The sequence below is a fragment of the Heterodontus francisci genome, chromosome 4 (assembly GCF_036365525.1).
Source record: "Heterodontus francisci isolate sHetFra1 chromosome 4, sHetFra1.hap1, whole genome shotgun sequence".
NCBI lineage: Eukaryota > Metazoa > Chordata > Chondrichthyes > Heterodontiformes > Heterodontidae > Heterodontus > Heterodontus francisci.
The window spans coordinates 37,778,544-37,801,906 of NC_090374.1; the positions used below are offsets into that span (position 1 = coordinate 37,778,544).

A 23,363-nucleotide genomic window follows, 5' to 3' on the forward strand; every position below is an offset into this window, starting at 1 on the left:
GAATAGCAGATGCTGAAGAAATTTGATTTGAACAGAGGTTTCACTGAGAAGTTGTAAGGCGGCCATTTCAAACCTTGTTATTTTACTTATTTTGGTTGACAATTTATAGGCTAAGGTCCAAAAATGTTTAAACATTTAGCTTTGGCGTCTTGACTTTCAGTAACCTGAGATATTCCATTGAATCTCCAAACACTTTTCACCTGTTCCCCAAAAGGTTTAAATACTCCCAGGAGAAAATGTTATGGATGAGTTCCACATGTGGCATCTACCTGGCAGGGGCTTTGTACTGTTTTGAGTAGATTTGCATTAACACAGACAGAGATGTGATTAAACCAGGGTACTAGTCAGCTGCTTCAATCACCTAGAATGAGACATGTGCATTTGTACGATGTAATCATGCTGTAATTTGAACTGAACCATCTATACAGACTTGGAAATGACTGGGAATGATATTGTAAAAACAGGCTTGACTTTGGATTCCTCGCTCTGAATTAGTGGAGGTGTTAACTCATTTAAAACAAATGGGCTAACATCTCTTTAAAAGAAAAAATGAACTTAAATATCGGGTCAAGTTATAAGGGTAAATTCAGCAATCCTGCGTTTCCAAAGGGTGGCCACAATTGAATGCAGCAGAGATCAAAAATAGAGTCACAGCACTATAGCCCTGATTCTCCAAACAATGCTCCCTGTAAGCATGGCTTCCTGCTAGGAGTCAAATAATTTACCCGGAGTATATTTTGTTTCAATGTATGTATAGATGCTATATTGATGCACTGAGTTTGTTGGCAGAGTTGTGCATGCTGGTGGGGAGAAAGTATTTCATTATGTGCAACCGTCAGGATATTTAGGAGAAAGGATATCTTGAGTTGCGTCGTCGTCCCTTTCACTGTCTGTGAAGGAATGCTGCTCTTGTTTGCAGTACTGTTGAGGTAGTCATGAAATAGGGATCATGTTTACGGGCTCCAGGAAGGACGCACAGATTGTCTGGGAGACCCTATTTTTTTTCTAACTAAAAGATTTGTTTTTTTCTATCTGTTCCTCCACAGGTAAACAAGCTGAAGAGAGAGCTTTCCCAGATGAAACAAGAACTGTTGTACAAAGAGCAAGGGTTTGAAACCCTACAGGAGTAAGTTTCTCATGTCAGACTGAAAGCAATATTTATAAGTATCTTAAAACTGGGCCTCAATGTAGGTAAATACAAACACACAAAAAAACTTGAAGCTGATGCACTAAGTAGTCTGTGCAGCAGGACTGTATAATTGGTTTGCACCCAAAATTACCCAGATGATGAGTTTCCAATCACAGGGAGGCTAAGCACACAGGGTAGTCCCTTATGAAGAAGTATCATTTGCAGCTTAGGAGGAGGTTGCTTGCCCACTCTCATCTGAAGAATAGTGGAATCTAAACATGGAGTGATCTAAACATTAGGAAAAAGTACTTTAAAATGGAGTAGTAAAAATAAAAGAAAGTTCCTGTATTTTTTTTAAGGCCAGCATACCAGAAACTAACTTTTCAAATTTTCTGCTTGGTTTATGTTGTTTCCATTTATAAAAAGACAGCTATCTTTCCTAGACCAATGTGAAATCAGATTCTACATCACATTTCATGGTAAACAAGCATCACATTTGGCCCCTAGAAAGCCTAAATGATGTCTATGTGATGATAAAAAGAGACTAACAACTTATAGCATCTCAAAGCACTTCATAAACTGCAAATTTGTACTGGAATTAGATTGAAGTGCGGTGATTGTCATTACCTCAGTCAGCCAACTGAGGTTAGCTGTGAGCTTAGGTTGCCACTTTTAGTTTAAAGAGTTAAAATGTTGAGCTTTGTACACTGAAACAAACATAGAATTAAGGTGTGCTCAACCGATCGTCTGACAGTGACGTTCCTACTGTTTATGCATCCCATAAGCACATATCCCAGAGGCTCCTGGTGCGCCTGTGCATCATTGTTTCATTGGAGTGCTGGTGAGGGAATGGCTTAACCCTGCCTAGTTAAAATAGCTAAGTTTTGCCTTTGATCGATATTATAACATTCAAAAGAAATTGCGTTTAGGCTTTACTATTGTGCAGTCCATTTGGGGCCGGGGGTGGTGAGGTCAGGGCGATTGCCTGGGTGTTGAAAAAGATTTCGATTTATGGTGGACCTTATAACATCTCTTCAAAACATCCCAAAGCACTTCAGATACAATACATTACTTTGTAGAGGAGTCACTAGTGTTGTTATGTAAGTGAATATGATGGCCATTTTGCATACAAGATCCCACAAGTAGCAATGAGATGAATGGCCAGGTTATTTCTTTTTGAGGGTACTGGTTGAGGGAAAAGTGCTGGCCCTAACACCAGGAGAATTCCCCTCTTTTTTTCAGGTACTGCTGCATGACCTTTAACATCCATCTGAACTACCAGAACAGGCAGGTGGGGCCTTGGTTGACCTACTTCCCCAGCTCTTGTGAAATGAAAGCCAACCAGTGTTTGATTTTGCCCTTTGGACATGTTTTAAAAATCTCCCTGTTCTCTGCCTTATTTTTTGGTTACACCTCTATCTCCAGACTTCCTTGTATGACTGTCAGTGTCAGTGTGTGTGTCTGACTAACTGATCTTAAGTGCACTAATGTAGGTTGGCACTGTTATCCTGCCAGTTTGTCTCTCCCACCCTACATTCCTCCTACACGTCCAACCCAGCCAGACGAGTGCACCCAAATTCTGGTATTGGTCGAGATTCAAATTCCTATTTGCAATCCCACTGACGTGACTGAATGCTATATAGTAAATAACTTTTGCTTTGCTTTATTGCTGGGTCAAGTTGGGATGAAAGAGAAATTTGGCATTAAAACTGAAATACAGTAATAGAACTGACAATATTATGTATGAACTGGTTAAAGTTTAGTCAGGCAGGTTGCTTTTATTATATCTCCTCAACAATGCAGTATTGTTAGAAATGTTTGCTCACTGGCAATTTTGATTGGAATCCAAAATATGTTTGGGTAATTGTCAACAAAATACCACAGGGAAACAATGGGCAGCTGTTTGAGCCATTTGGCAGGTCTGGTTTTGGTTTTTGCAATACACCTAATGCTGAAAGTTATTGCATAACAAAACAATTTGTACAATCACAAAGAATTTTCACATTAACGTCCACTGTCTTCCTGCTCTGAATGTCAACTCACTAAGGATCCTTTGACAGCACCTTCCAAACCCGCGACTTCTACCAACTAAAAAGACAAGGGCAGCAGACGAGTGGGAACGCCACTCCGAGTTGCCCTCCAAGTCACACATCATCCTGACTTGGAACAACATCACCGTTCCTTCACTGTCACTGGGTCAAAATCCTGGAACTCCTTTCCTAACAGCACTGTGGGTCTACCTACACCACATGGCCATCAGTAGTTCAAGAAGGTGACTCACCACCACCTTCTCAAGGGCAATTAGGGATGGGCAATAAATGCTGGTCTAGCCAGTGACACCCACATTATGTGAAAGTATAAAAAAATGTCACGACTGTATTTTTAATTTTAACAAACCAATGGGGCTTGAGCTTTTCTTCTCTAAGAATGCTCAGACAGTACACTCTTCTGGTGGGAAGTTTTACATCTGTTAGGAACGTAAGAATTGCTGGACAGAGAAAGGATTAAAAGTCTCTCTACTTCACCTTCCACCATCCTGGTAGTCATATGGTACAACAATAATGGAGTTATTGACTAATCATGGCAATCCATCTCTTGTCAGTTCGTCTACAACAAACCCAGACATGCGGTAATGAAACCCACCCAATGGTGAAGAACGTTGGGTGCCATCAATCCAAAGTCACCTGTTCCTTCTAAACATTCTTCATTTACCATAAGCCATCTCTCAAATTACTCATGTACTGTATCCCAAACTATTATTTTTCTGAAAGAAATCTACCTAATCTGCATTCGAGTCTATGAATACTATCTGCTCCCACCATCTCTGTGGGAGTTGTTCCATAGATTTACCACTCGCTCACTTAAATAATGGCCTCGATATTAATCCTCCCGTGGCAGGTGGGAGAGGGGTGTGGGGAGAGTTAAAAAGTGGAGTGTGCGCAACAAGACCTCAACTGCTTCTGCCACCATTATTACAACGTTGACTATTGGGTCATCCAGGCGCCTCACCTTATCAGCATTATTAAATCAAGCTCCCACGTTGCATTTGGGAGCTCAATTCAATCTTAACTGCTGCTGTGCAGGTTTTCCAGGGGCCAGGAAATTTGGCAGTGAAACGGAGGCAGGAGCTGCCGATTCCCAAAGGTAAGTGCTTATGGGCCAGGGGAGCATAAGTACTCCCTGCAGGCCCCTCGAGGAAGCCTTACCCTCCCCTAATCCCTCAAAATCCAATCCCTCTATCGCCTCAATCATCACCTCACCCTGCCCAGTCGACCCTGCAGAGTCCTCCTTACTAACATGTGCGGACCTGTGCCAGTGTTGGGAGAGCTGTCCCACAGTCTAATCAAGCAACAGCCTGACATAATCATACTCATCAAATCATACCTTACAGCCAATGTCCCAGATTCTTCCATTACCATCCCTGGGTATGTCCTGTCCCAATCGTAGGACAGACCCACCAACGCAGTGATATATAGTTGGGAGGGAGTTTCCCTAGGGTCCTCAACGATGACTCCAGACCCCATGAAGTCTCATGGCATCTGGTCAAACATGGGAAAGGAAATCTCCTGCTGATTGTCACTTACTGCGCTCTCTCAGCTGATGAATCAGTACTCCTCTATGTTGAACAACACTTGGAAGAAGCACTGAGGGTAACAAGGGCACAGAATGTACTCTGGGTGGGGAACTTCATGGACCATCACCAAGAGTGGCTCAGTAGCAGCACAACTGACCGAGCCGGCTGAGTGCTGATGGACATATCTTCCAGACTGGGCCTGTGACAGGTGATGAGATTACCAACAAAAGGAAAAAACCTGCTTGACCTCATCCTCACAATCTACCTGTTGCAGATGCATCTGTCCATGATAGTATTGGTTGGAGTGACCACCGCACAATCCTTGTGGAGGTGAAGTCCCGACTTCACATTGAGGATACTGTCCATCATGTTGTGTGGCACTACCACTGTGCTAATTGGGATAGATTCAGAACAGATCTGGCAACTCAAAGCTGGGCATCCATGAGGCACTGTGGACCATCAGCAGTAGCAGAATAGTATGCAACCACAATCTGTAACGTCATAGCCCAGCACATCCCCCACTCTACCATTACCATCAAGCCAGGGATCAACCCTGGTTTAATGAGTGCAAGAAAGTATACTAGGAGCAGCACCAGACATACCAAAAAATAAGATGCCAACCTGGTGAAGCTGCAACACAGGACTACCTGCATGTTAAACAACAGAAGCAGCATTCGATACACAGAGCTAAGGAATCGCACAACCAACGGGTCAGATCTAAGCTCTGTAATCCTCCCACATCCAGTTGAAAATTGTAGTGGACAATTAAACAACTAACTGGAGGAGTAGGCTCCACAATCACCCCATCCTCCGTGATGGGAGAGCCCAGCACATCAGTGCCAAAGACAAGGCTAAAGCCATTGCAACTACCTTCAGCCAGAAGTGCAGAGTGAATGATCCATCTCAGCCTCCTCTTGATGTCCCTAGCACCACAGATGCGAGTCTTCAGCCAATCCGATTCATTCCACGTGATATCAAGAAACAGCTAAGGTAGTGGATGCAACAAAGGCTGTGAGCCCTGACAACATCCCAGTAGTAGTACTGAAGACTTGTGCTGTAGAACCAGCAGCGCCCCTAGCCAAGCTGTTCCAGTACAGCACTGGCGTCTACCCGACAAAGCAAAGATTTGCCCAAGTATATCCTGCCCATAAAAAAAGCAGAACAAATCCAACCTGGCCAATTACAACCCTATTAGTCTACTCTCGATCATCAGCAAAGTGATGGAAGACGTCGTCGACACTGTTATCAAGCAGCACTTACACAGCAATAACCTGCTCACTGATGCTCAGTTTGTGTTCTGCCAGGGCCACTCGGCTCCTGACCTCATTACAGCCTTGGTCCAAGTATGTACTCTCCACTTGTCTGGATGAATGCAACTCTAACAATGCTCAAGAAGCTCAGCACCATCCAGGACAAAGCAGCCCTCTTGATTGGCACCCCATCCACCACCTTCAACATTCAGTCTCTCACCACCAACGCACAGTGGCAGGACAAGGGCAGCAGATCATGGGAGCACCACCACCTGCGAGTGTCCCTCCAAGCTGCACACCATCCTGACTTGGAACTATATTGCTGTTCCTTCACTGTCACTGGGTCAAAAACTGGGAACTCCCTTCCTCACAGCACTGTGGGTGCGCCTACATCCCAGGACTGCAGCAGTTCAAGAAGGCAGATCGTCGCCACCTTCTCGAGGGCAGTTGGGGATGGGCAACAAATGCTGTCCTAGCCAGCAACTCTCACATCCTAAGAAAGAATTTTTAAAAATTCTGATTGGTGTCTTTTTTACCCTTAACAATAGCTGCAATAATCTTTTCACACTGCTGTGAGTTTTTTGCAGTGCAGGAAACAGTGTTGCAAATTAGGTGATCATCTTAAACTGAAAGGATGACTTTGCTTGCAGCTTGTCTTTTTAAAAAAATACAAATTCAGATCTCCAGCCAGTGGACCAAAGAAAGTGATCATTTAACAAAACACATTGTTGTAACAGTGTTTTTACTTTTATTTTATTCATTCATGGGATGTGGGCGTCGCTGGCCATTTATTGCCCATCCCTAATTGCCCTTGAGAAGGTGGTGGTGAGCTGCCTTCTTGAACCGCTGCAGTCCATGTGGGGTAGGTACACCCACAGTGCTGTTAGGAAGGGAGTTCCAGGATTTTGACCCAGTGACAGTGAAGGAACAGCGATATAGTTCCAAGTCAGGATGGTGTGTGACTTGGAGGGGAACTTGCAGGTGGTGGTGTTCCCATGCATTTGCTGCCCTTGTCCTTCTAGTTGGTCGAGGTCACGGGTTTGGAAGGTGCTGTCTAAGGAGCCTTGGTGCATTACTGCAGTGCATCTTGTATATGGTACACACTGCTGCCACTGTGCGTCGGTGGTGGAAGGACTGAATATTTGTAGAAGGGGTGTCAATCAAGCGGGCTGCTTTGTCCTGGATGGTGTCGAGCTTCTTGAGTGTTGTTGGAGCTGCACCCATCCAGGCAAGTGGAGAGTATTCCATCACAATTCCTGACTTGTGCCTTGTAGATGGTGGACAGGCTTTGGGGAGTCAGGAGGCCTCTGTCCTGCTCTTGTAGCCACGGTATTTATATGGCTACTCCAGTTCAGTTTCTGGTCAATGGTAGCCCCTAGGATGTTGATAGTGGAGGATTCAGCGATGGTAATACCATTGAATATCAAGGGGAGATGGTTAGATTCTCTCTTGTTGGAGATGGTCATTGCCTGGCACTTGTGTGGCGCGAATGTTACTTGCCACTTATCAGCCCAAGCCTGGATAATGTCCAGGTCTTGCTGCGTTCCTGCTTCAGTATCTGAGGAGTCACGAATGGTGCTGAACATTGTGTGATCATCAGCGAACATCCCCACTTCTGACCTTATGATTGAAGGAAGGTCATTGATGAAGCAGCTGAAGATGGTTGGGCCTAGGACACTACCCTGAGGAACTCCTGCAGTGATGTCCTGGAGCACAGATGATTGACCTACAACTACCACAGCCATCTTCCTTTGCGCAAGGTATGACTCCAGCCAGCGGAGGGTTTTCCCCTGATTCCCATTGACCTCAGTTTTGCTAGGGCTCCTTGATGCCATCCTCAGTCAAATGCTGCCTTGATGTCAAGGGCAGTCACTCTCACCTCACCTCTTGAGTTCAGCTCTTTTGTCCATGTTTGAATCAAGGCTGGAATGAAGTCAGGAGCTGAGTGGCCCTGGCGGAAGCCAAACTGCGCATCACTAAGCAGGTTATTGCTAAGCAAGTGCCGCTTGATGGCACTGTTGATGATACCTTCCATCACTTTCCTAGTGATTGAGAGTAGGCTGATAGGGCGGTAACTGGCCGGGTTGGACCTGTCTTCCTTTTTGTGTACAGGACATACCTGGCAATTTTCCACATTGCAGGGTAGATGCCAGTGTTGTAGCTGTACTGGAACAGCTCGGCTAGGGGTGCAGCAAGTTCTGGAGCACAGGTCTTCAATACTATTGCCGGAATGTTGCCAGGGCCCATAGCCTTTGCAGTATCCAGTGCCTTCAGTCGTTTCTTGATATCATGCAGAGTGATTCGAATTGGCTGAAGTCTGGCATCTGTGATGTTGGGGACTTCAGGAGGAGGCCAAGATGGATCATCAACTCGGCACTTCTGGCTGAAGATTGTTGCAAATGCTTCAGCCCTATCTTTCGCACTGATGTGCTGGGCTCCCCCATCATTTAGGATGGGGATATTTGTGGAGCCACCTCCTCCAGTTAGTTGTTTAATTGTCCATCACCATTCATGGCTGGATGTGGCAGGACTGCAGAGCTTAGATCTGATCCGTTGGTTATGGGATTGCTTAGCACAGATTGTCCTGTGTTGTGGCTTCACCAGGTTGACACCTCATTTTGAGGTATGCCTGGTGCTGCTCCTGGCATGACCGCCTGCACTCTTCATTGAACAAGGGTTGGTCTACTGGCTTGATGGTAACAGTAGAGTGGGGGATATGCTGGGCCATGAGGTTACAGATTGTGGTTGAGTACAATTCTGCTGCTGCTGATGGTCCACAGTGCCTTATGGATGCCCAGTTTTGCATTGCTAGATCTGTTCGAAATCTATCCGGTTTAGCACGATGATAGTGCCACACAACACGATGGAGGGTATCCTCAATGTGAAGGTGGGACTTAGTCTCCACAAGGACTGTGCGGTGGTCACTCCTACCAATACTGTCATGGACAGATGCATCTGCAGCAGGCAGATTGGTGAGGACGAGGTCAAGTATGTTTTTCCCTCGTGTTGGTTCCCTCACCACCTGCCGCATACCTAGTCTAGCAGCTATGTCCTTTAGGACTCGGCCAGCTCGTTCATTAGTGGTGCTACCGAGCCACTCTTGGTGATGGACATTGAAGTCCCCCACCCAGAGTACATTTTGTGCCCTCGCCACCCTCAGTGCTTCCTCCAAGTGCTGTTCAACATGGAGGAGTACTGACTCATCAGCTGAGGGAGGGCGGTAGGTGGTAATCAGCAGGAGGTTTCCTTGACCATGTTTGATCTGATGCCGTGAGACTTCATGGGGTCCAGAGTCGATGCTGAGGACTCCCAGGGCAACTCCCTCCCTACTGTATACCACTGTGCCACCTCCTCTGGTGGGTCTGTCCTGCCGGTGGGACAGGACATACCCGGGGATGGTGATGGCAGCGTCTGTAATGTATGATTCCGTGGGCATGACTATGTCAGGCTGTTGCTTGACTAGTCTGTGGGACAGCTCTCCCAACTTTGGCACACGCCCCCAGATGTTATTAAGGGGGACTTTGCAGGGTCGACAGGGCTGGGTTTGCCATTGTTGTTTCCGGTGCCTAGGTCGATGCCGGGTGGTCTGTCCGGTTTCGTTCCTTTTTATTGACTTCGTAATGTTTAGATACAACTGAGTGGCTTGCGAGGCCATTTCAGAGGGCAGGTAAGAGTTAACCACATTGCTGTGGGTCTGGAGTCACATTTAGGCCAGACCAGGTAAAGACAGCAGATTTCCTTCCCTAGAGGACATTAGTGAACCAGATGGGTTTTTACAACAATTGACAATGGTTTCATGGCCATCATTAGACTAGCTTTTAATTCCAGATTTATTAATTAAATTCAAATTCCACCTTTTGCTGTGGTGGGATTTGAACCCATGTCCCCAGAGAAATACCCTGGGTCTCTGGGTTATTAGTCTGGTGACAATACCATTACGCCACCGCCTCCCCCTAAAACTGTACTGAAGTTTGAATAGGCTGCAAAACAAACCTGAAAAAGGAACCTGCCCAACTTACTTAATATAGAATTACAAACCAGTGGAGTAACTCTGACTCGAGTTTAGGAGCCTGAAGCGGAATTGTTCTGGATGCTACTTCAGCAGCAAGGAGAGAAAGACTTGCATTTATCTCATGCCTTATTATGTCCCTGAGAGATATCTCCGAGTACTTCACTCACTTTTGAATTACTTTGAAGTGCAGTGACTGTTATGAGGTAGGATTGATGGGCCATGTTAGAACTCCACACGAGGAAGGATATATTGGCCTTGGAAAGGTTGCAGTGCAGATTCATCAAATTGATACCAGGGCTAAAAGGGTTAAATCCTAAGGAAAAGTTGCTTGAGTATAGAAGATTAAGGGGTAATATAATTGAGGCGTTTAAAGATGATTAAAGGATTTGATAGGGTAGACAGAGAGAAACTATTTCAAGATAAGCAAAAGTGACATGAGGAAAAACTTTTTCACGCAGAGAGTGGTCAAGGTCTGAAATGTGCTGCCTGAGAACGTGATGGAGGCAGGTTCAATTGAAGCATTCAAAAGAGAATTAGACAGTTATATGAAAAGGAAGAATGTGCAGGGTTATGGGGAGAAGGCAGGGGAATGGAACTGTGGGAATTGCTCTTTCAGAGAGCCGGTGCAGACACAATGGGCCGAATGGCCGCCTTCTGCACTGTAACAATTCTGTGATTTCATGTGTTGGGGAGTCTACGACAAGAGGACAGAACCTTAATATTAGAACGAAGCCTTTCGGGGATGATGTCAGGAAGCACTTCATCGTGCAAAGTAGTGGAAATCTGAAATTCTCTCTCCCCAAAAAGCTGTTGAGGCTGAGGGTCAATTTAAAAACTTCAGACTGAGATTGATAGCTTTTGATTAGGCAAGGGTATTAAGGGATATGGAACCTAGGTGGGTAAACGGAGCTAAGAAACAAATCAGCCATGATCTAATTGAAACAGATCAGCCATGATCTAATCTAATTAAACAGGCACGAGGGGATGAATAGCTTACTCATGCTCCTATGCTCCTAAAGCCCAGTGAATGTAAATGCTTGAGCTAATAAGAAATGAGAATGTTGTAGGTTTCTCGAGCATTTGTTTGATTTTTCTGCAAAGTTACAGAAAGCAAGTGTTAATGAAATGGCAGGGCTATCCACAGCAAATACTGCAACATACATTTTGCTACCTCGGAAAGGGTCTGTACTTTAAATAGGCCCCTTAATTAGACCATTACAGCAATCAAAGAATACTCAGCACAGCACGAACATTTCATTTATTCCTACCAATGGCTTTTTTTTAATACAGAAGTAAAATACTGCGGAAGCTAAAATTGCACTAATGTGTTCGGTAAGGTTCGAGGGCTGAATTTTATTTCCCGCTGCTGGGAGCAGTGGCGGGCGAGAAAAGTGGCGGCCCGCACGCATGGGCCAGCACGCCACCGCACTGCCTCGATCTAGCGCACGGCAGCTCATTTAAATACACAGGACTGTCCGCGCCACCCCCCAATCATGTGGCGGGGCGGCCTCTCCAACACCGTGAACAGTATCAGCTGCCTCTGCGCAGGCCCTGGCACCATTTTTAAAGGGCAGCCAGACCTGCACAATTGAATCCCGTACCCTGCGCGCACCCCCCCCCATGTCCTACTACACTGTAAATAAATTTTTGACCCATAGCCCCCCCCAATACAATGAAAATAAATGGCTACCCCATTCCGCACCCCCCCCGCCAACCGCCAAAACACTTACATTGAAGATTTGACCTCTCCCCCAACAACTACACAAAGAGAATAAGTCACCCTTCCTCCCCCACCCCCGACACTAGAAATGCAGAGTTGACCCCATCTGCCCCCACTTCACTAAAAATCCTAAATTCCCCCCCTTCCCCACCTCGGTGGCTCTAGCTTTCCCTGGACGGGAAAGTGAAGGCGTATGAATGCCGACCGTCGCATGAAAGATCCCGGACAGCGGGTAAGGTTGCAGGGAATGGTATTTAAATTTATTCATTTCCTTTATTTAAATATTTAAAGTTGGGTCCCATCACCAATCAGGCACAGCAACCCCACCTTCAGGCTCTGTGGCGGGCCACTGTCACTGCGATCTTCTGGCACCCCCCCAATGTTGGGAGCTGAACAAAATCCCCGCTCTAGAGGGAGATTTGAACCCAAAAGCTTCAGACTCACACATAATAGTGCTAGCAACCAAGCCATGCGCAGGGAGGCTTTAATCCAAGTACTTCCTCTGCTTGGGATCATCACCTTTTTTTTATATCTGGCATGCTTGAACTTCATTTTCTAATCACACCGGTCTGAAGAAAGTGTTCATCTCCCTCCAAATCAGTGGTGTTCTCAAAATCTCAGCAAAACATTTAACAGTTGCTTCAAAAAGCAACAAGCGTTCTCAGATTAAAATCTCTAAGGCAAATTAATCCTGAATGATTCTTGGTGAAGGTTTCTCTTGTATTGAAATTGTCATTTCTCAGTTAATGTGGGTTTGGCAAATTTTGAAAATTGTCAATAAAAATAAAAGTTTTACCTGCAGTAAAAAATGTATAAATGCATTTTTACACTTAATTCATTCACAATGTCCCCTTAATCAAAAACTTTTTTGTGACATTTATGAGGATTTAATTTTCACTCTGTGCCATGTCAGACACTTGCACTAGAAGATAGATTCACTGATCCCACAGGCTCAGTGGGGAGCCTTGCTTGAATTAAGTCTGGGTTGGAAATAGGCTACAGCAAAATAGGGCTGAATTTTGTTCTGCCCTTGGAGGCGGGCATGGAGGCAAGGGGGCAAACAAAATGGCAGGGGGCACCGTTCCCGATGTTGCTGGGTCCCCTACCATTTTGTCCAGGGCGGGGAATGCTGAGGACAGCCTTCCCACCCCAGGCCAATTGAGGCTCTCTAATTAATGGCCACTTAAGGGCCTCCCCACCTCTATCTCAATTTTGCAGAAGGCCTCCTGGTGGGGTGCCAAGTGGCCTCCTGGTGGGGTCGGGGAGGGGTCCCTCCTTTGGGAGCCTTCCAGGGCTCCAGAGGGCCCACCCCAGTGGCGATTGCTGCCCCCCACCCTGGGAAGGCCCCCCCGCCCCATGCCATTGCCAGGACTTGCCTGACTGGCCCCAGCGACCCCGGCTCCACTCACCTCTCCTGGGGTATTCTCTCTTTGGGACAGCAGGGCCTCCTGCAGTACCGCCTGTGCCCACTGCACCCAGTGGCACTGCCAGTACTGCAGAGCTGCCAGCTGTCCAATTGGCCGCAAGCTCTGGAGGCGGGACCTCATCCCTTAAAGGGACAACGTCCCTGATGGCAGGCAGTTAATTGCATGCCCACCATGAAATTCTACCAGGGGTCTGACAGAAAGCCAAAGCGGGTTCTCCCTCCCACCTTTGGACCCACAGCTGGGACACCCGTTGTCAGAATAAAATCCCTCCCATAGTCTCTATTTGCTATTCTGTGCTCCTTTTCAGGGTAGTTCCTACTGGAGCATAGCAATTGATTTAATTTATCCATAAATTCCTTCTTGTTTAAAATTAATGGTTTAATGGCTGCGCTAAATTAGTGTAGACAGGAGTGTAATATGAATGTGTTAATCACTGTGCTTAAACTAGTGCACAAAGGTGATTAAACCTTTAATCTTTACACTTACTCTCACCTAGTTCATCTACTTTTCTGAACTTCAATCAGTTTCTTTCTTCATCCTATTGTAGAATTGATCGGAAGATGTCTGGAGGACAGAGCAGTTATGAACTGAAAGAGGCCAAAGCCATCTTAAGTGAGCTGAAAACCATCAAGAAGGCCATTAGTACAGGGGAAAAAGAGAAACAAGATCTGATGCAGGTACCGGAGAGGGTTTTAAATAGACTTTGGAATTGAAATTTATGCCCAGTGTCCACACTTACAAGAAACTGACTGTCATTTTTACATAAGCATATTGATATCACATAATATACATTGACAGTTATCTATTGCTCCTTCTCCCTGGCCAAAAGTCATCTACTGCTCCAAGATCATCCTTGAGAGCAGAAACAATGTCAAACTCACTTTCTCCACTACAAAATGTTTCCATATATAAAATAGTATATGTTGCAGGGCTTTGGAGCCTTGAGCCTTTTGGTGTTGGTAGAGAGAAAGCCAGTCATGTAATGGTCATCCAGGGGAGGGGGAAAGGGGAAAATCCTAAAAATTCCTCTGAATCCCGAGGTTGCCCCGAGACCCTTTGGGCTATGGGAGAACTTCCAAGGCACTTATATCAGCTTTTCTCAGATGCTGTTAGAGAGAGAGAGAGAGATACAGCACTGAAACAGGCCCTTCGGCCCACCGAGTCTGTGCCGACCATCAACCACCCACTTGTACTAATCCTACACTAATCCCATATCCCTACCACATCCCCACCTGTCCCTATATTTCCCTACCACCTACCTATACTAGGGGCAATTTATAATGGTCAATTAACCTATCAACCTGCAAGTCTTTGGCATGTGGGAGGAAACCGGAGCACCCGGAGGAAACCCACGTAGACACAGGGAGAACTTGCAAACTCCACACAGGCAGGACCCAGAATTGAACCCAATTCTGGAGCTGTGAGGCTGCAGTGCTAACCACTGCGCCACTGTGCCGCCTGTGTTCTTCTGGGGTGCCCAACAGTGATGGGATGAGGAAAGTGAAGCAGGAAAGGGGAAAGACTCCTATATCCTCATTAAAATACTCATGCTGGACCTGTGCCTACTGTAGACGGAGGCTCAGTAATACGCAAGAAATCCACTGGGAGCAGAGACTTGACAGAATTGGGTCTCCAGCCTCATCTACCCTCATCTCTTTTCTATTGCCCTGCTGAGATTCTTCATCAAACATTGCTTTTGTGAATGGCCTCAGTAACATATTTTCCTTCTTTAATTGTTTCCTTCCCAGAGTCTTGCCAAACTGAAGGATCGATTCCATTCCAACCAGAGAGTGGGAACCTTCGAGTCAGATTTTCACTCCAATCCACACAATTCCCGGCTCTCCATCACTAGGCAGTGCCTAGACGCTGGCTCCCAAACAGATATCACTGGTGATGTGAGTATTTATTTCTTCAGTGAATTTCACAGCATTTTCTTTTTTCTTGAGTGCTCTACTCAGAAGCAAGGGCACTTTCAAAAAGCAACAGCCACCTATTTGAACTGGTGGCCTCACACCTTCATTATTTGCTCTTTTGCAAGTATTTAACCATGCAACTTAATACTGAGTGGGAGAAAGGCACCACTTGTGTCAATAAAACCCGTAAGGATGTGGAGAAAGAAATGTTCAGATTAATGCTTCACCGGGTAATGTGTCACTTGAAGTCAGCATAGTTGCCACAGTCCCTTCTAGCTATCAAGGCAGAAGAGAACTATCCCAGCATGGGAAGCTGTGAAGAGCAGAGCCATGAGGTTGATCCCTGGTCTAAGACAATAAGTTAGAAAAACTCAGACCTGGAAAGGAATTGAATGAGAGGAAGCCTGATAATATTGTACTATGTGGAATATAATAAGTTAATCCTGAATATTATTTCAAGTTAAGTCAAGATAAGGGGACATAGGACTGAAATAAAAACAGAAAATGCTGGAAATACTCAGCTCTGGTTTGGCAGCATCTATGGAGAGAGAAACATCTGGTTGATGACCTTTCATCAACATCCGCAATATTTTGCTTTTATGGTAGTCAGGACTGATGTCGGGCGCTTCTTCACAAAACGAGTGATCAATGTCTGGAGTGATCTTCCTGTTAAGAGAGTGGAGGAAAAGGCCCAGGAGTCATTCAAGAGGCAGTAATAGTAAGTTTTCAATGTAAGGATGAGTTAGATAGACTGAATGACCTACCCCACTCTGCACCATCTGTTAAATGCCGACTGTTTCTGTAAAGTGAAGGCAAATGCATTACATGAGTGATTAATTTGCCGGTATACTTAAGACAGCAACAGAGTTTAATGATCACATGTATAGCTTTAGTTTAATTCTTGGAATGTGGGCAACATTGGCATGGCGGTATTTATTGCCCATCCCTTGTTGCCCTCGGGGCATTAAGAGTCAGCCACATAATGTAAGACAGGTGTCACATGTAGAGGCAGCAGGTTCCAGTTATTGAACCAGTTGGGTTTTTATTACAATCTGGTAGTCTTCATGGTCCTTTTTGGTGATGCCAGCCACGTTTTCAGATTTATTCAATTAAGTTTCACAACTTGCTATGTTGGGATTTGAACTGCTGGGTTGTTAGTTCAGTACCAGAATCACTAGGATACCATACACTTAAGCTTATCTGATTATAGAGTACTTTGCCTACTGAAAGGTTGACTTAGTGCATTGTATTTTTTACATACATATATACATGTTGATAGTCAGTCATGATTTGTTTCCCAGATCCATCATTCTAGTTTCTAATATGCCAATTCTCAGCTAAGGGGGGAGAGGTAGAGAGACAAAGAGAGTTACTTTGTTTTATGTTGCATTTGCACCACGTTACTAGATCAGTTGAAGTTAAGTATATTGAGCTATTCAAACAAATTCATTTAATACCTGTAATTTACTTTTAGTTGCATCAGTGCTTACCTAATTTATGGCAAGGTTTATTCATGTTGCTTTAATTTCTTGTCAATTGATGGTATATTGGCCTTCATAGCGAGAAGATTCGCGTACAGGAGCAAGGATGTCTTGCTGCAATTATACAAGACCTTGGTGAGACCACATCTGGAGTATTATGTGCAGTGGTTAGCACCGCAGCCTCACAGCTCCAGCGACCCGGGTTCAATTCTGGGTACTGCCTGTGTGGAGTTTGCAAGTTCTCCCTGTGTCTGTGTGGGTTTCCTCCGGGTGCTCTGGTTTCCTCCCACATGCCAAAGACTTGCAGGTTGATAGGTTAATTGGCCATTATAAATTGCCCCTAGTATAGGTAGGTGGTAGGGAAATACAGGGACAGGTGGGGATGTGGAAGGAATATGGAATTAGTATAGGGTTAGTGTAAGTGGGTGGTTGATGGTCGGCACAGACTCGGTGGGCCGAAGGGCCTGTTTCAGTGCTGTATCTCTAAAACTAAAACTAAAACTAAGAACTTATCTGAGGAAGGATATTCTTGCTATGGAGGGAGTGCAGCGAAGGTTCACCAGACTGATTCCTGGGATGGCAGGACTGACATATGAAGAGAGATTGAGTGGATTAGGCTTGTATTCGCGAGAGTTTAGAAGAATGAGAGGGGATCTCATAGAAACCTACAAAATTCTAACAGGACTGGACAGACTAGATGCAGGAAGGATGTTCCCGATGGCAAGGGAGTCCAGGACCAGGGGTCACAGTCTAAGGATAAGGGGTAAGCCATTTAGGACTGAGATGAGGAGGGATTTCTTCACCCAGAGAGTGGTGAACTTATGGAATTCTCTATCACAGAAAGCAATTGAGGCCAAATCATTAAATATGTTCAAGGAAATGTTCGATATATTTCTTAGGGCGAAAGGGATCAAGGGATACTGGGAGAAAGCGGGAACAGGGTACTGAGTTTGGACAATCAGCCCTAATCGTATTGAATGCGGAACAGGCTCGAAGGACCAAATGGCCTACTCCTGCTCCTATTTTTCTATGTTTCTATGTTTTCATCTGATGTCTCCTTCTGGATATCCATCCAGTCTATCTTGCTATTTGATTCCGTAGCTCTCCCATACCTGCTACACTCTCTTGGCATTGGTAACATAGAGCAATTTGCCATGCCTTTTTGCAGCATACTGTGACTGAATCATAGAAAGTTACAGCACCGTAACAGGCCATTCAGCCCATCAAGTCCATACTGGCATCTATGAGCCACCTAGTCTAATCTCACTCTCCTACTCTCTTCTCATACTTTTCAATATTTCTCTTTTTCAAACAATTATCTAATTCCCTGTTAAAATACTTCATGGACTCTACTTCATCAGCAATTTCTGGCAGGGAATTTCACATTCGAACTAGAATATTTTTCTAACTTTCCCATTAATTATTTTTTGTGACTATCTTAAATTTAATACTGTCTTGTTAACCAGTGAAAAATGTCCATAGCTATCCTATCGCAACCCTTTAAAATCTTGAAGCTTTCTATTAGTTTAATCCTTTAGCTTTGAGATTTCCCTGTCTCTATAACCTCCTCCAGCAATGCACCCCTCTGAGATATCTGCACTCCTTCAATTTTGGCCTCTTGCGTATCCCTGATTTTTATTGGTCCACCATTGGTGGCCGTGCCTTCAGTTGCCAAAGCTCCAGAATTCCCTCCCTAACTCTCTTCATCTCTCTACCTCTCCCCCCTTTTAAGTTGCTTCTTCAAACCTATCACCGTGACCATTTTTAGCCACCTGCCCGAATATCTTTTTGCGTCTCAGAGTCAAATTCTCTCTGATAATGCTGTGTCAAGCGCCTTAAGGTATTTTTACTACATTAAAATGGAATATAAATTCAAGTTGTTGTTGGGAAAACCCAAAGGTCTCTCCTTATAGTTGTAAACCCTCATAACTCATGATTTGCCGATCTTGCTCAGTAAATTTCACCTCGTCCCTTTTGCACTGTCCCTCCAGCTCCTACAAGAACTATGCACAGCTCGATGTATGTTGTCTGAATTAAGTTCAGCAAGTTGAACAGCATTTTTGCGGATGCTTTTAGATTGGCCGGGCTGTACACCCGCTGCCATGATTACGCCGTTTAGTATGACAGAGACGGCTGTCCCCCCTCCGTCGTGTGGAGGAGGCAGCAGTGGAGTCGCCGTTCATAACGTCACCTGATGTTGGAGCAAGTGCTGGTGCCATATTTAAAATGTGCCAGCCCTGAATATACCATCTCTTTTCTGCTTGGACCATCGGCATCCTTCAAAAGCTACAGTAAACCTCTCTGAGCAAAGAAGTGTGTAAATTTTGGTTATGCAGGATACCTGCAGTAGCTCAAGAGTATGGATTAATGTTGTTCTGACAACTTTTCAGTAGAAAAATGGCAGAGAAGCTAAATGGTTACTTTGTGTTTGTCTTCACTGAGGAAGATACAAGAAATCTCCCAGAACTAGAGATCCAAGGGATTAGGGAGAATGAGGAATTGAAGGAAATGAGTATTAGTAAGAAGGTTGTACTGGAAAAATTAATGGCGCTGAAGGTTCATAAGTCCCCAGGACCTGATATTCTACATCCCAGAGTGTGGTGATAGTGGATGCATTGGTGATCATCTTCCAAAATTCTATAGATTCTGGAGTGGTTCCTGCAGATCGGAAGGTCGCAAATGTCAGCCCACTATTTAAGAAGGAAGGGAGAGAGAAAACAGGGAATTACAGATCTGTTAGCCTTACATCAGTCGTTGGGAAAATGCTAGAATCTATTCTAAAGGATGCGATAAGTGGACAATTGTATAATAATGATCTGATTGGGCATAGTCAACATGGATTTATGAATGGGAAATCATGTTTGGCGAATCTGGTGGAGTTTTTTTGAGGATGTTACTAACAGAATTGATAAAGGGGAGTTGGTGGACATGGTATACTTGGATTTTCAAAAGTCTTTTGATAAAGTCCCACACAGGAGGTTGGTTAGCAAAATTAAAGCACATGGGATAGGAGGTAATATACTGGCATGGATTAAGGATTGGTTAATGGGCAGAAAACAGAGAGTAGGAATAAATGGATAATTCTCGCGTTGGCAGGCTATGACTAGTGGGGTACCTCGGGGATCTGTGCTTGGGCCCCAGCTGTTCACAATATATATTAATGATTTGGATGATGTATTTCCAAGTTCGCTGATGACACAAAACTAGGTGGGAATGTGTGTTGTGAGGAAGATGCAAAGCGGCTTCAAGGGGATTTGGAAAGACTTAGTGAGTGGGCAAGAACCTGGCAGATGGAATATAATGTGGAAAAATGTGAGGTTATCCACTTTGATAGGAGGAACAAATGTGCAGAGTATTTCTTAAATGGTAAGAGATTAGAAAGTGTAGATGTACAAAGGGACCTGGGTGTCCTCGTCAATAAGTCACTGAAAGCTAACATACAGGTGCAGCTAGCAATTAAGAAGGCGAATGGTATGTTAGGCTTTATCGCAAGGCGATTTGAGTACAGGACTAATGAAGTCTTGCTCCAATTGTATAGAACCTTGGTTAGACTGCACCTGGAGTACTGTGTGCAGTTTTGGTCCCTTTACCATAGGAAGGATATTATTGCCATAGAGGGAGTGCAACGAAGGTTCACCAGACTTGTTCCTGGGATGGCAGAACTGTCCTATGAAGAGAGATTGGGGAAACTGGGCCTGTATTCTCTAGAGTTTTGAAGAATGAGAGGTGATCTCATTGAAACCGACAAAATACTTAAAGGGATAGACAGGGTAGAGGCAGCTAAGATGTTACCCCTGGTTGGGGAGTCTGGAACCAGGGGACACAATTTCAAAATAAGGGGGAAGCCACTTAGGACAGAGATGAGGAGAAATTTCTTTACTCAGAGGGTTGTGAATCTTTGGAATTCTCTATCCCAGAGGGCTGTGGAAGCTCAGTCATTGAGTCTCTTTAAAGCAGAGATTGACAGATTTCTAATTACCAATGAAATAAGGGGAAATGAGGATAGTGTGGGAAAAAGGCATTGAAGTGGATGATTAGTCATGATCATATTGAATGGCGGAGCAGGCTCAATGGGCTGAATGGCCTACTCCTGCTCCTATGTTCCTACGCGAGCCATCATTGCCGCTCCACACCATTTAAACTACCCTGTAATGCCACCCCAACGAACGCAACTTATCGATTCTCAAAGTTCTTACCTCACACACAATCCCCTTGCAGAGCTCCCCCCCCCGTCCTTCAAACACAACGCACTTGCAATGTTCCCCCACCACCTTGACAGACAATCCCTTTGCAGAGTCAGCATAGCGGCAATGTCTGCTGCAAACCCCACTTCTCCTACATAACTCCAGTGAAGTTACCTTCCCTCTTGAGGCACCGAGGATTCTTACCTCAGTGGCAACAGCGCTTGAAAGATGCGAAACTGAAGGCACACGAGTGCTGCACGTCAAACACAAAATTGAGTACACCTCATTGAATCGCAGTGAATGACATTCAAATGTGTGTAAAATAAGATGTAAAACATTTAGATGATGATGCCACCGTGTTGGGGTGGCAGTGCTGCCACGGTTCTTTGCCGCATCCAACAAAATTGGAAACAAGCATTATGGCGCTGGGTTCCATGGCGGGCGGCTCCGCAGGGATGTTCCAGCGAACGCCCCCCCCCAACCCACCAATGATCCTGCCTTCAACAAAAGCATAAAATCCAGCCCACCATTCAGTTCTGTGCTAGTCTTTTCACACATTGTCATACCCAAGCTTCCAGAAAGAGCGCTGTTTAACAAATGATAACATACTTAGGGACCATAAGGATAACTTGTGTGTCTGCAGGTGGAGAACGTGGGTTTGGTTCTCAGTGAATACTTTGCATGTGTTTTCACGAAAGTGAGGGTCAATACAGATATTGCAATCAGGGAGGACAAGTGTGAAAAATTAGATGAAATTAACATACTGAGAGAAGAAGTGTTAAGGGGTTTAACATCTTTGAAAGTGGATAGATCCCCAGGCCTGGACGAAATGTATCCTAGGCTGTTGAGGAAGCAAGAGAAGAAATAGCAGGGGCTCTGACCGTTATTTTACAATTCTCTCTGGCTACAGACATGGTGCCAGAGGACTGGAGGACAGCTAATGTTGTAAAAGTGATTGACCAAGTAATTACAGGCCAGTCGGCCTAACCTCGGTGGTGAGAAAATTATTGGAAAAAGTTCTGAGGAACTGGATAAATCTTCATTTAGAAAGGCACATATTAATCAAAGAGAGTTAGCACAGATTTGTTAAGGGAAGCTTGTGTTTGACGAACATGGTAACAAGGACGTTCAGTGATGGTAGTGCATTTGATGTAGTCTATATGGATTTTAGCAAGGCTTTTGATAAGGTAGACGTGGCAGACTGACCATAAAAGTAAAAGTCCATGGGTCCAAGGCACAGTGGACAGTTGGATCCAAAATTGGTTCAGAGGCAGGAAGCAAAGGTCGATGGGTGTTTTTATGATTGGAAGGCTCTTTTCAGTGGGGTTCCATAGGTATATATCAACAATTTGGACTTGTATGTAGAGGGTATGATTAGGAAGTTTGCAGACAATACAAAAATTGGCTGTGTGGTTGATAATGAAGAAGAAAGCTGTGGACTGCAGGAAGATATCAATGGACTAGTCAGGTGGGTGAACAGTGACAAATGGATTTCAGTCCGGAGAAGTGTGAGGTAATGCATTTGGAGAAGGCTAACAAGGCAATGGAATACATAATAAATAGTAGAATAATGAGAAGTGTAGAGGAATAGCGGGACCTTGTATTGCATGTACACGGACCCCTGAGGGTAGCTGGACGGGTAGATGAGATGGTCAAGAAGACATAAGGTATACTTGATTAACTGAGGATATAATATAAGAGCAGAGAGGTTATGCTGGAACTGTATAAACCACTGGTTAGACCACAACTGGATTACTTGTGTGCAGTTTGATTCACCGCACTATAGGAAAAATGTGATTGCACTAGAGAGGGTACAGAGGCGATTTACAAGGATATTGCCTGGACTGGAGAGTTTTAGCTATGAGGAAAGATTGGATAGGCTAGGGTGGTTTTCTTTGTAGCAGAGGAGGCTGAGGGGAGACCTAATTGAAGTGTATAAAATAGTGAGGTGTCCATAACCGGGGGGGGGGGGCCATAGATTTAGGGTAAGAGGTAGCAGGTTTAGAAGGGATTTGAGGGGAAATCTTTTCACCCCGAGGGTGGTGGGGATCTAGAACACAGTGCCTGAAAGGGTGGTAGAGTCAGAGACTTTGATAGCATTAAAAAAGTGCTTGGATATGCACTTGAAGTGCTGTTACCTACAAGGCTGCGGCCCAGGAGCCGGAAAGTGGGATGGGCTGGATGGCTCCTTGTTGGCTGGTGCAGACACGATGGGCCGAATGGCCTCCTTCCATGCTGTAAATTTTTATGATTCTATGATTCTATTCTATTGCTGTTTTCCCTCCAGTGTGTAAATATATGAGCACAACAGTGACAGGCGATTCGGGCAATAGTTATAGGAGATTCGATATTCAGGGGAACAGACAGGCATTTCTGCGGCCACAGACATGAATCCAGGATGTTGCTCCCTAGTGCCAGGGTCAAGGATGTCACAGAACAGCTGCAGAGCACTTTGAGGGAGGAGGGTGAACAGCCAGCAGTCATGGCCCATATCAGTACCAACAGCATGCTTAGTAACAGGGATGAAGTCCTGCAGGCAGAGCATAGGGAACTAGGAAAGAAACTAGCAAGCAGGATTTTAAAGGTAGTAATCTCTGGATTACTCCCAGTATCACCTGCTAGGAGAATAGAGCAGATGAATACGTGATTGGAGAAATGGTGCAGTAGGGAGAG

At 44.9% G+C, this 23,363-nt stretch overlaps 1 protein-coding gene across 3 annotated transcripts in view; it reads left to right on the forward strand.

The window, feature by feature from the left end:
* LOC137368963 (protein WWC2-like) overlaps positions 1-23,363 on the forward strand; it is a 271,726-nt gene that overhangs the window by 179,660 nt on the left and 68,703 nt on the right. For all 3 annotated transcript variants that reach the window (XM_068029350.1, XM_068029351.1, XM_068029352.1), the window contains 3 exons: positions 1,047-1,126; positions 13,660-13,789; positions 14,861-15,007. In XM_068029350.1, coding sequence (XP_067885451.1) covers positions 1,047-1,126; positions 13,660-13,789; positions 14,861-15,007 — 357 coding nt within the window. The remainder of the gene's footprint in view (positions 1-1,046; positions 1,127-13,659; positions 13,790-14,860; positions 15,008-23,363) is intronic.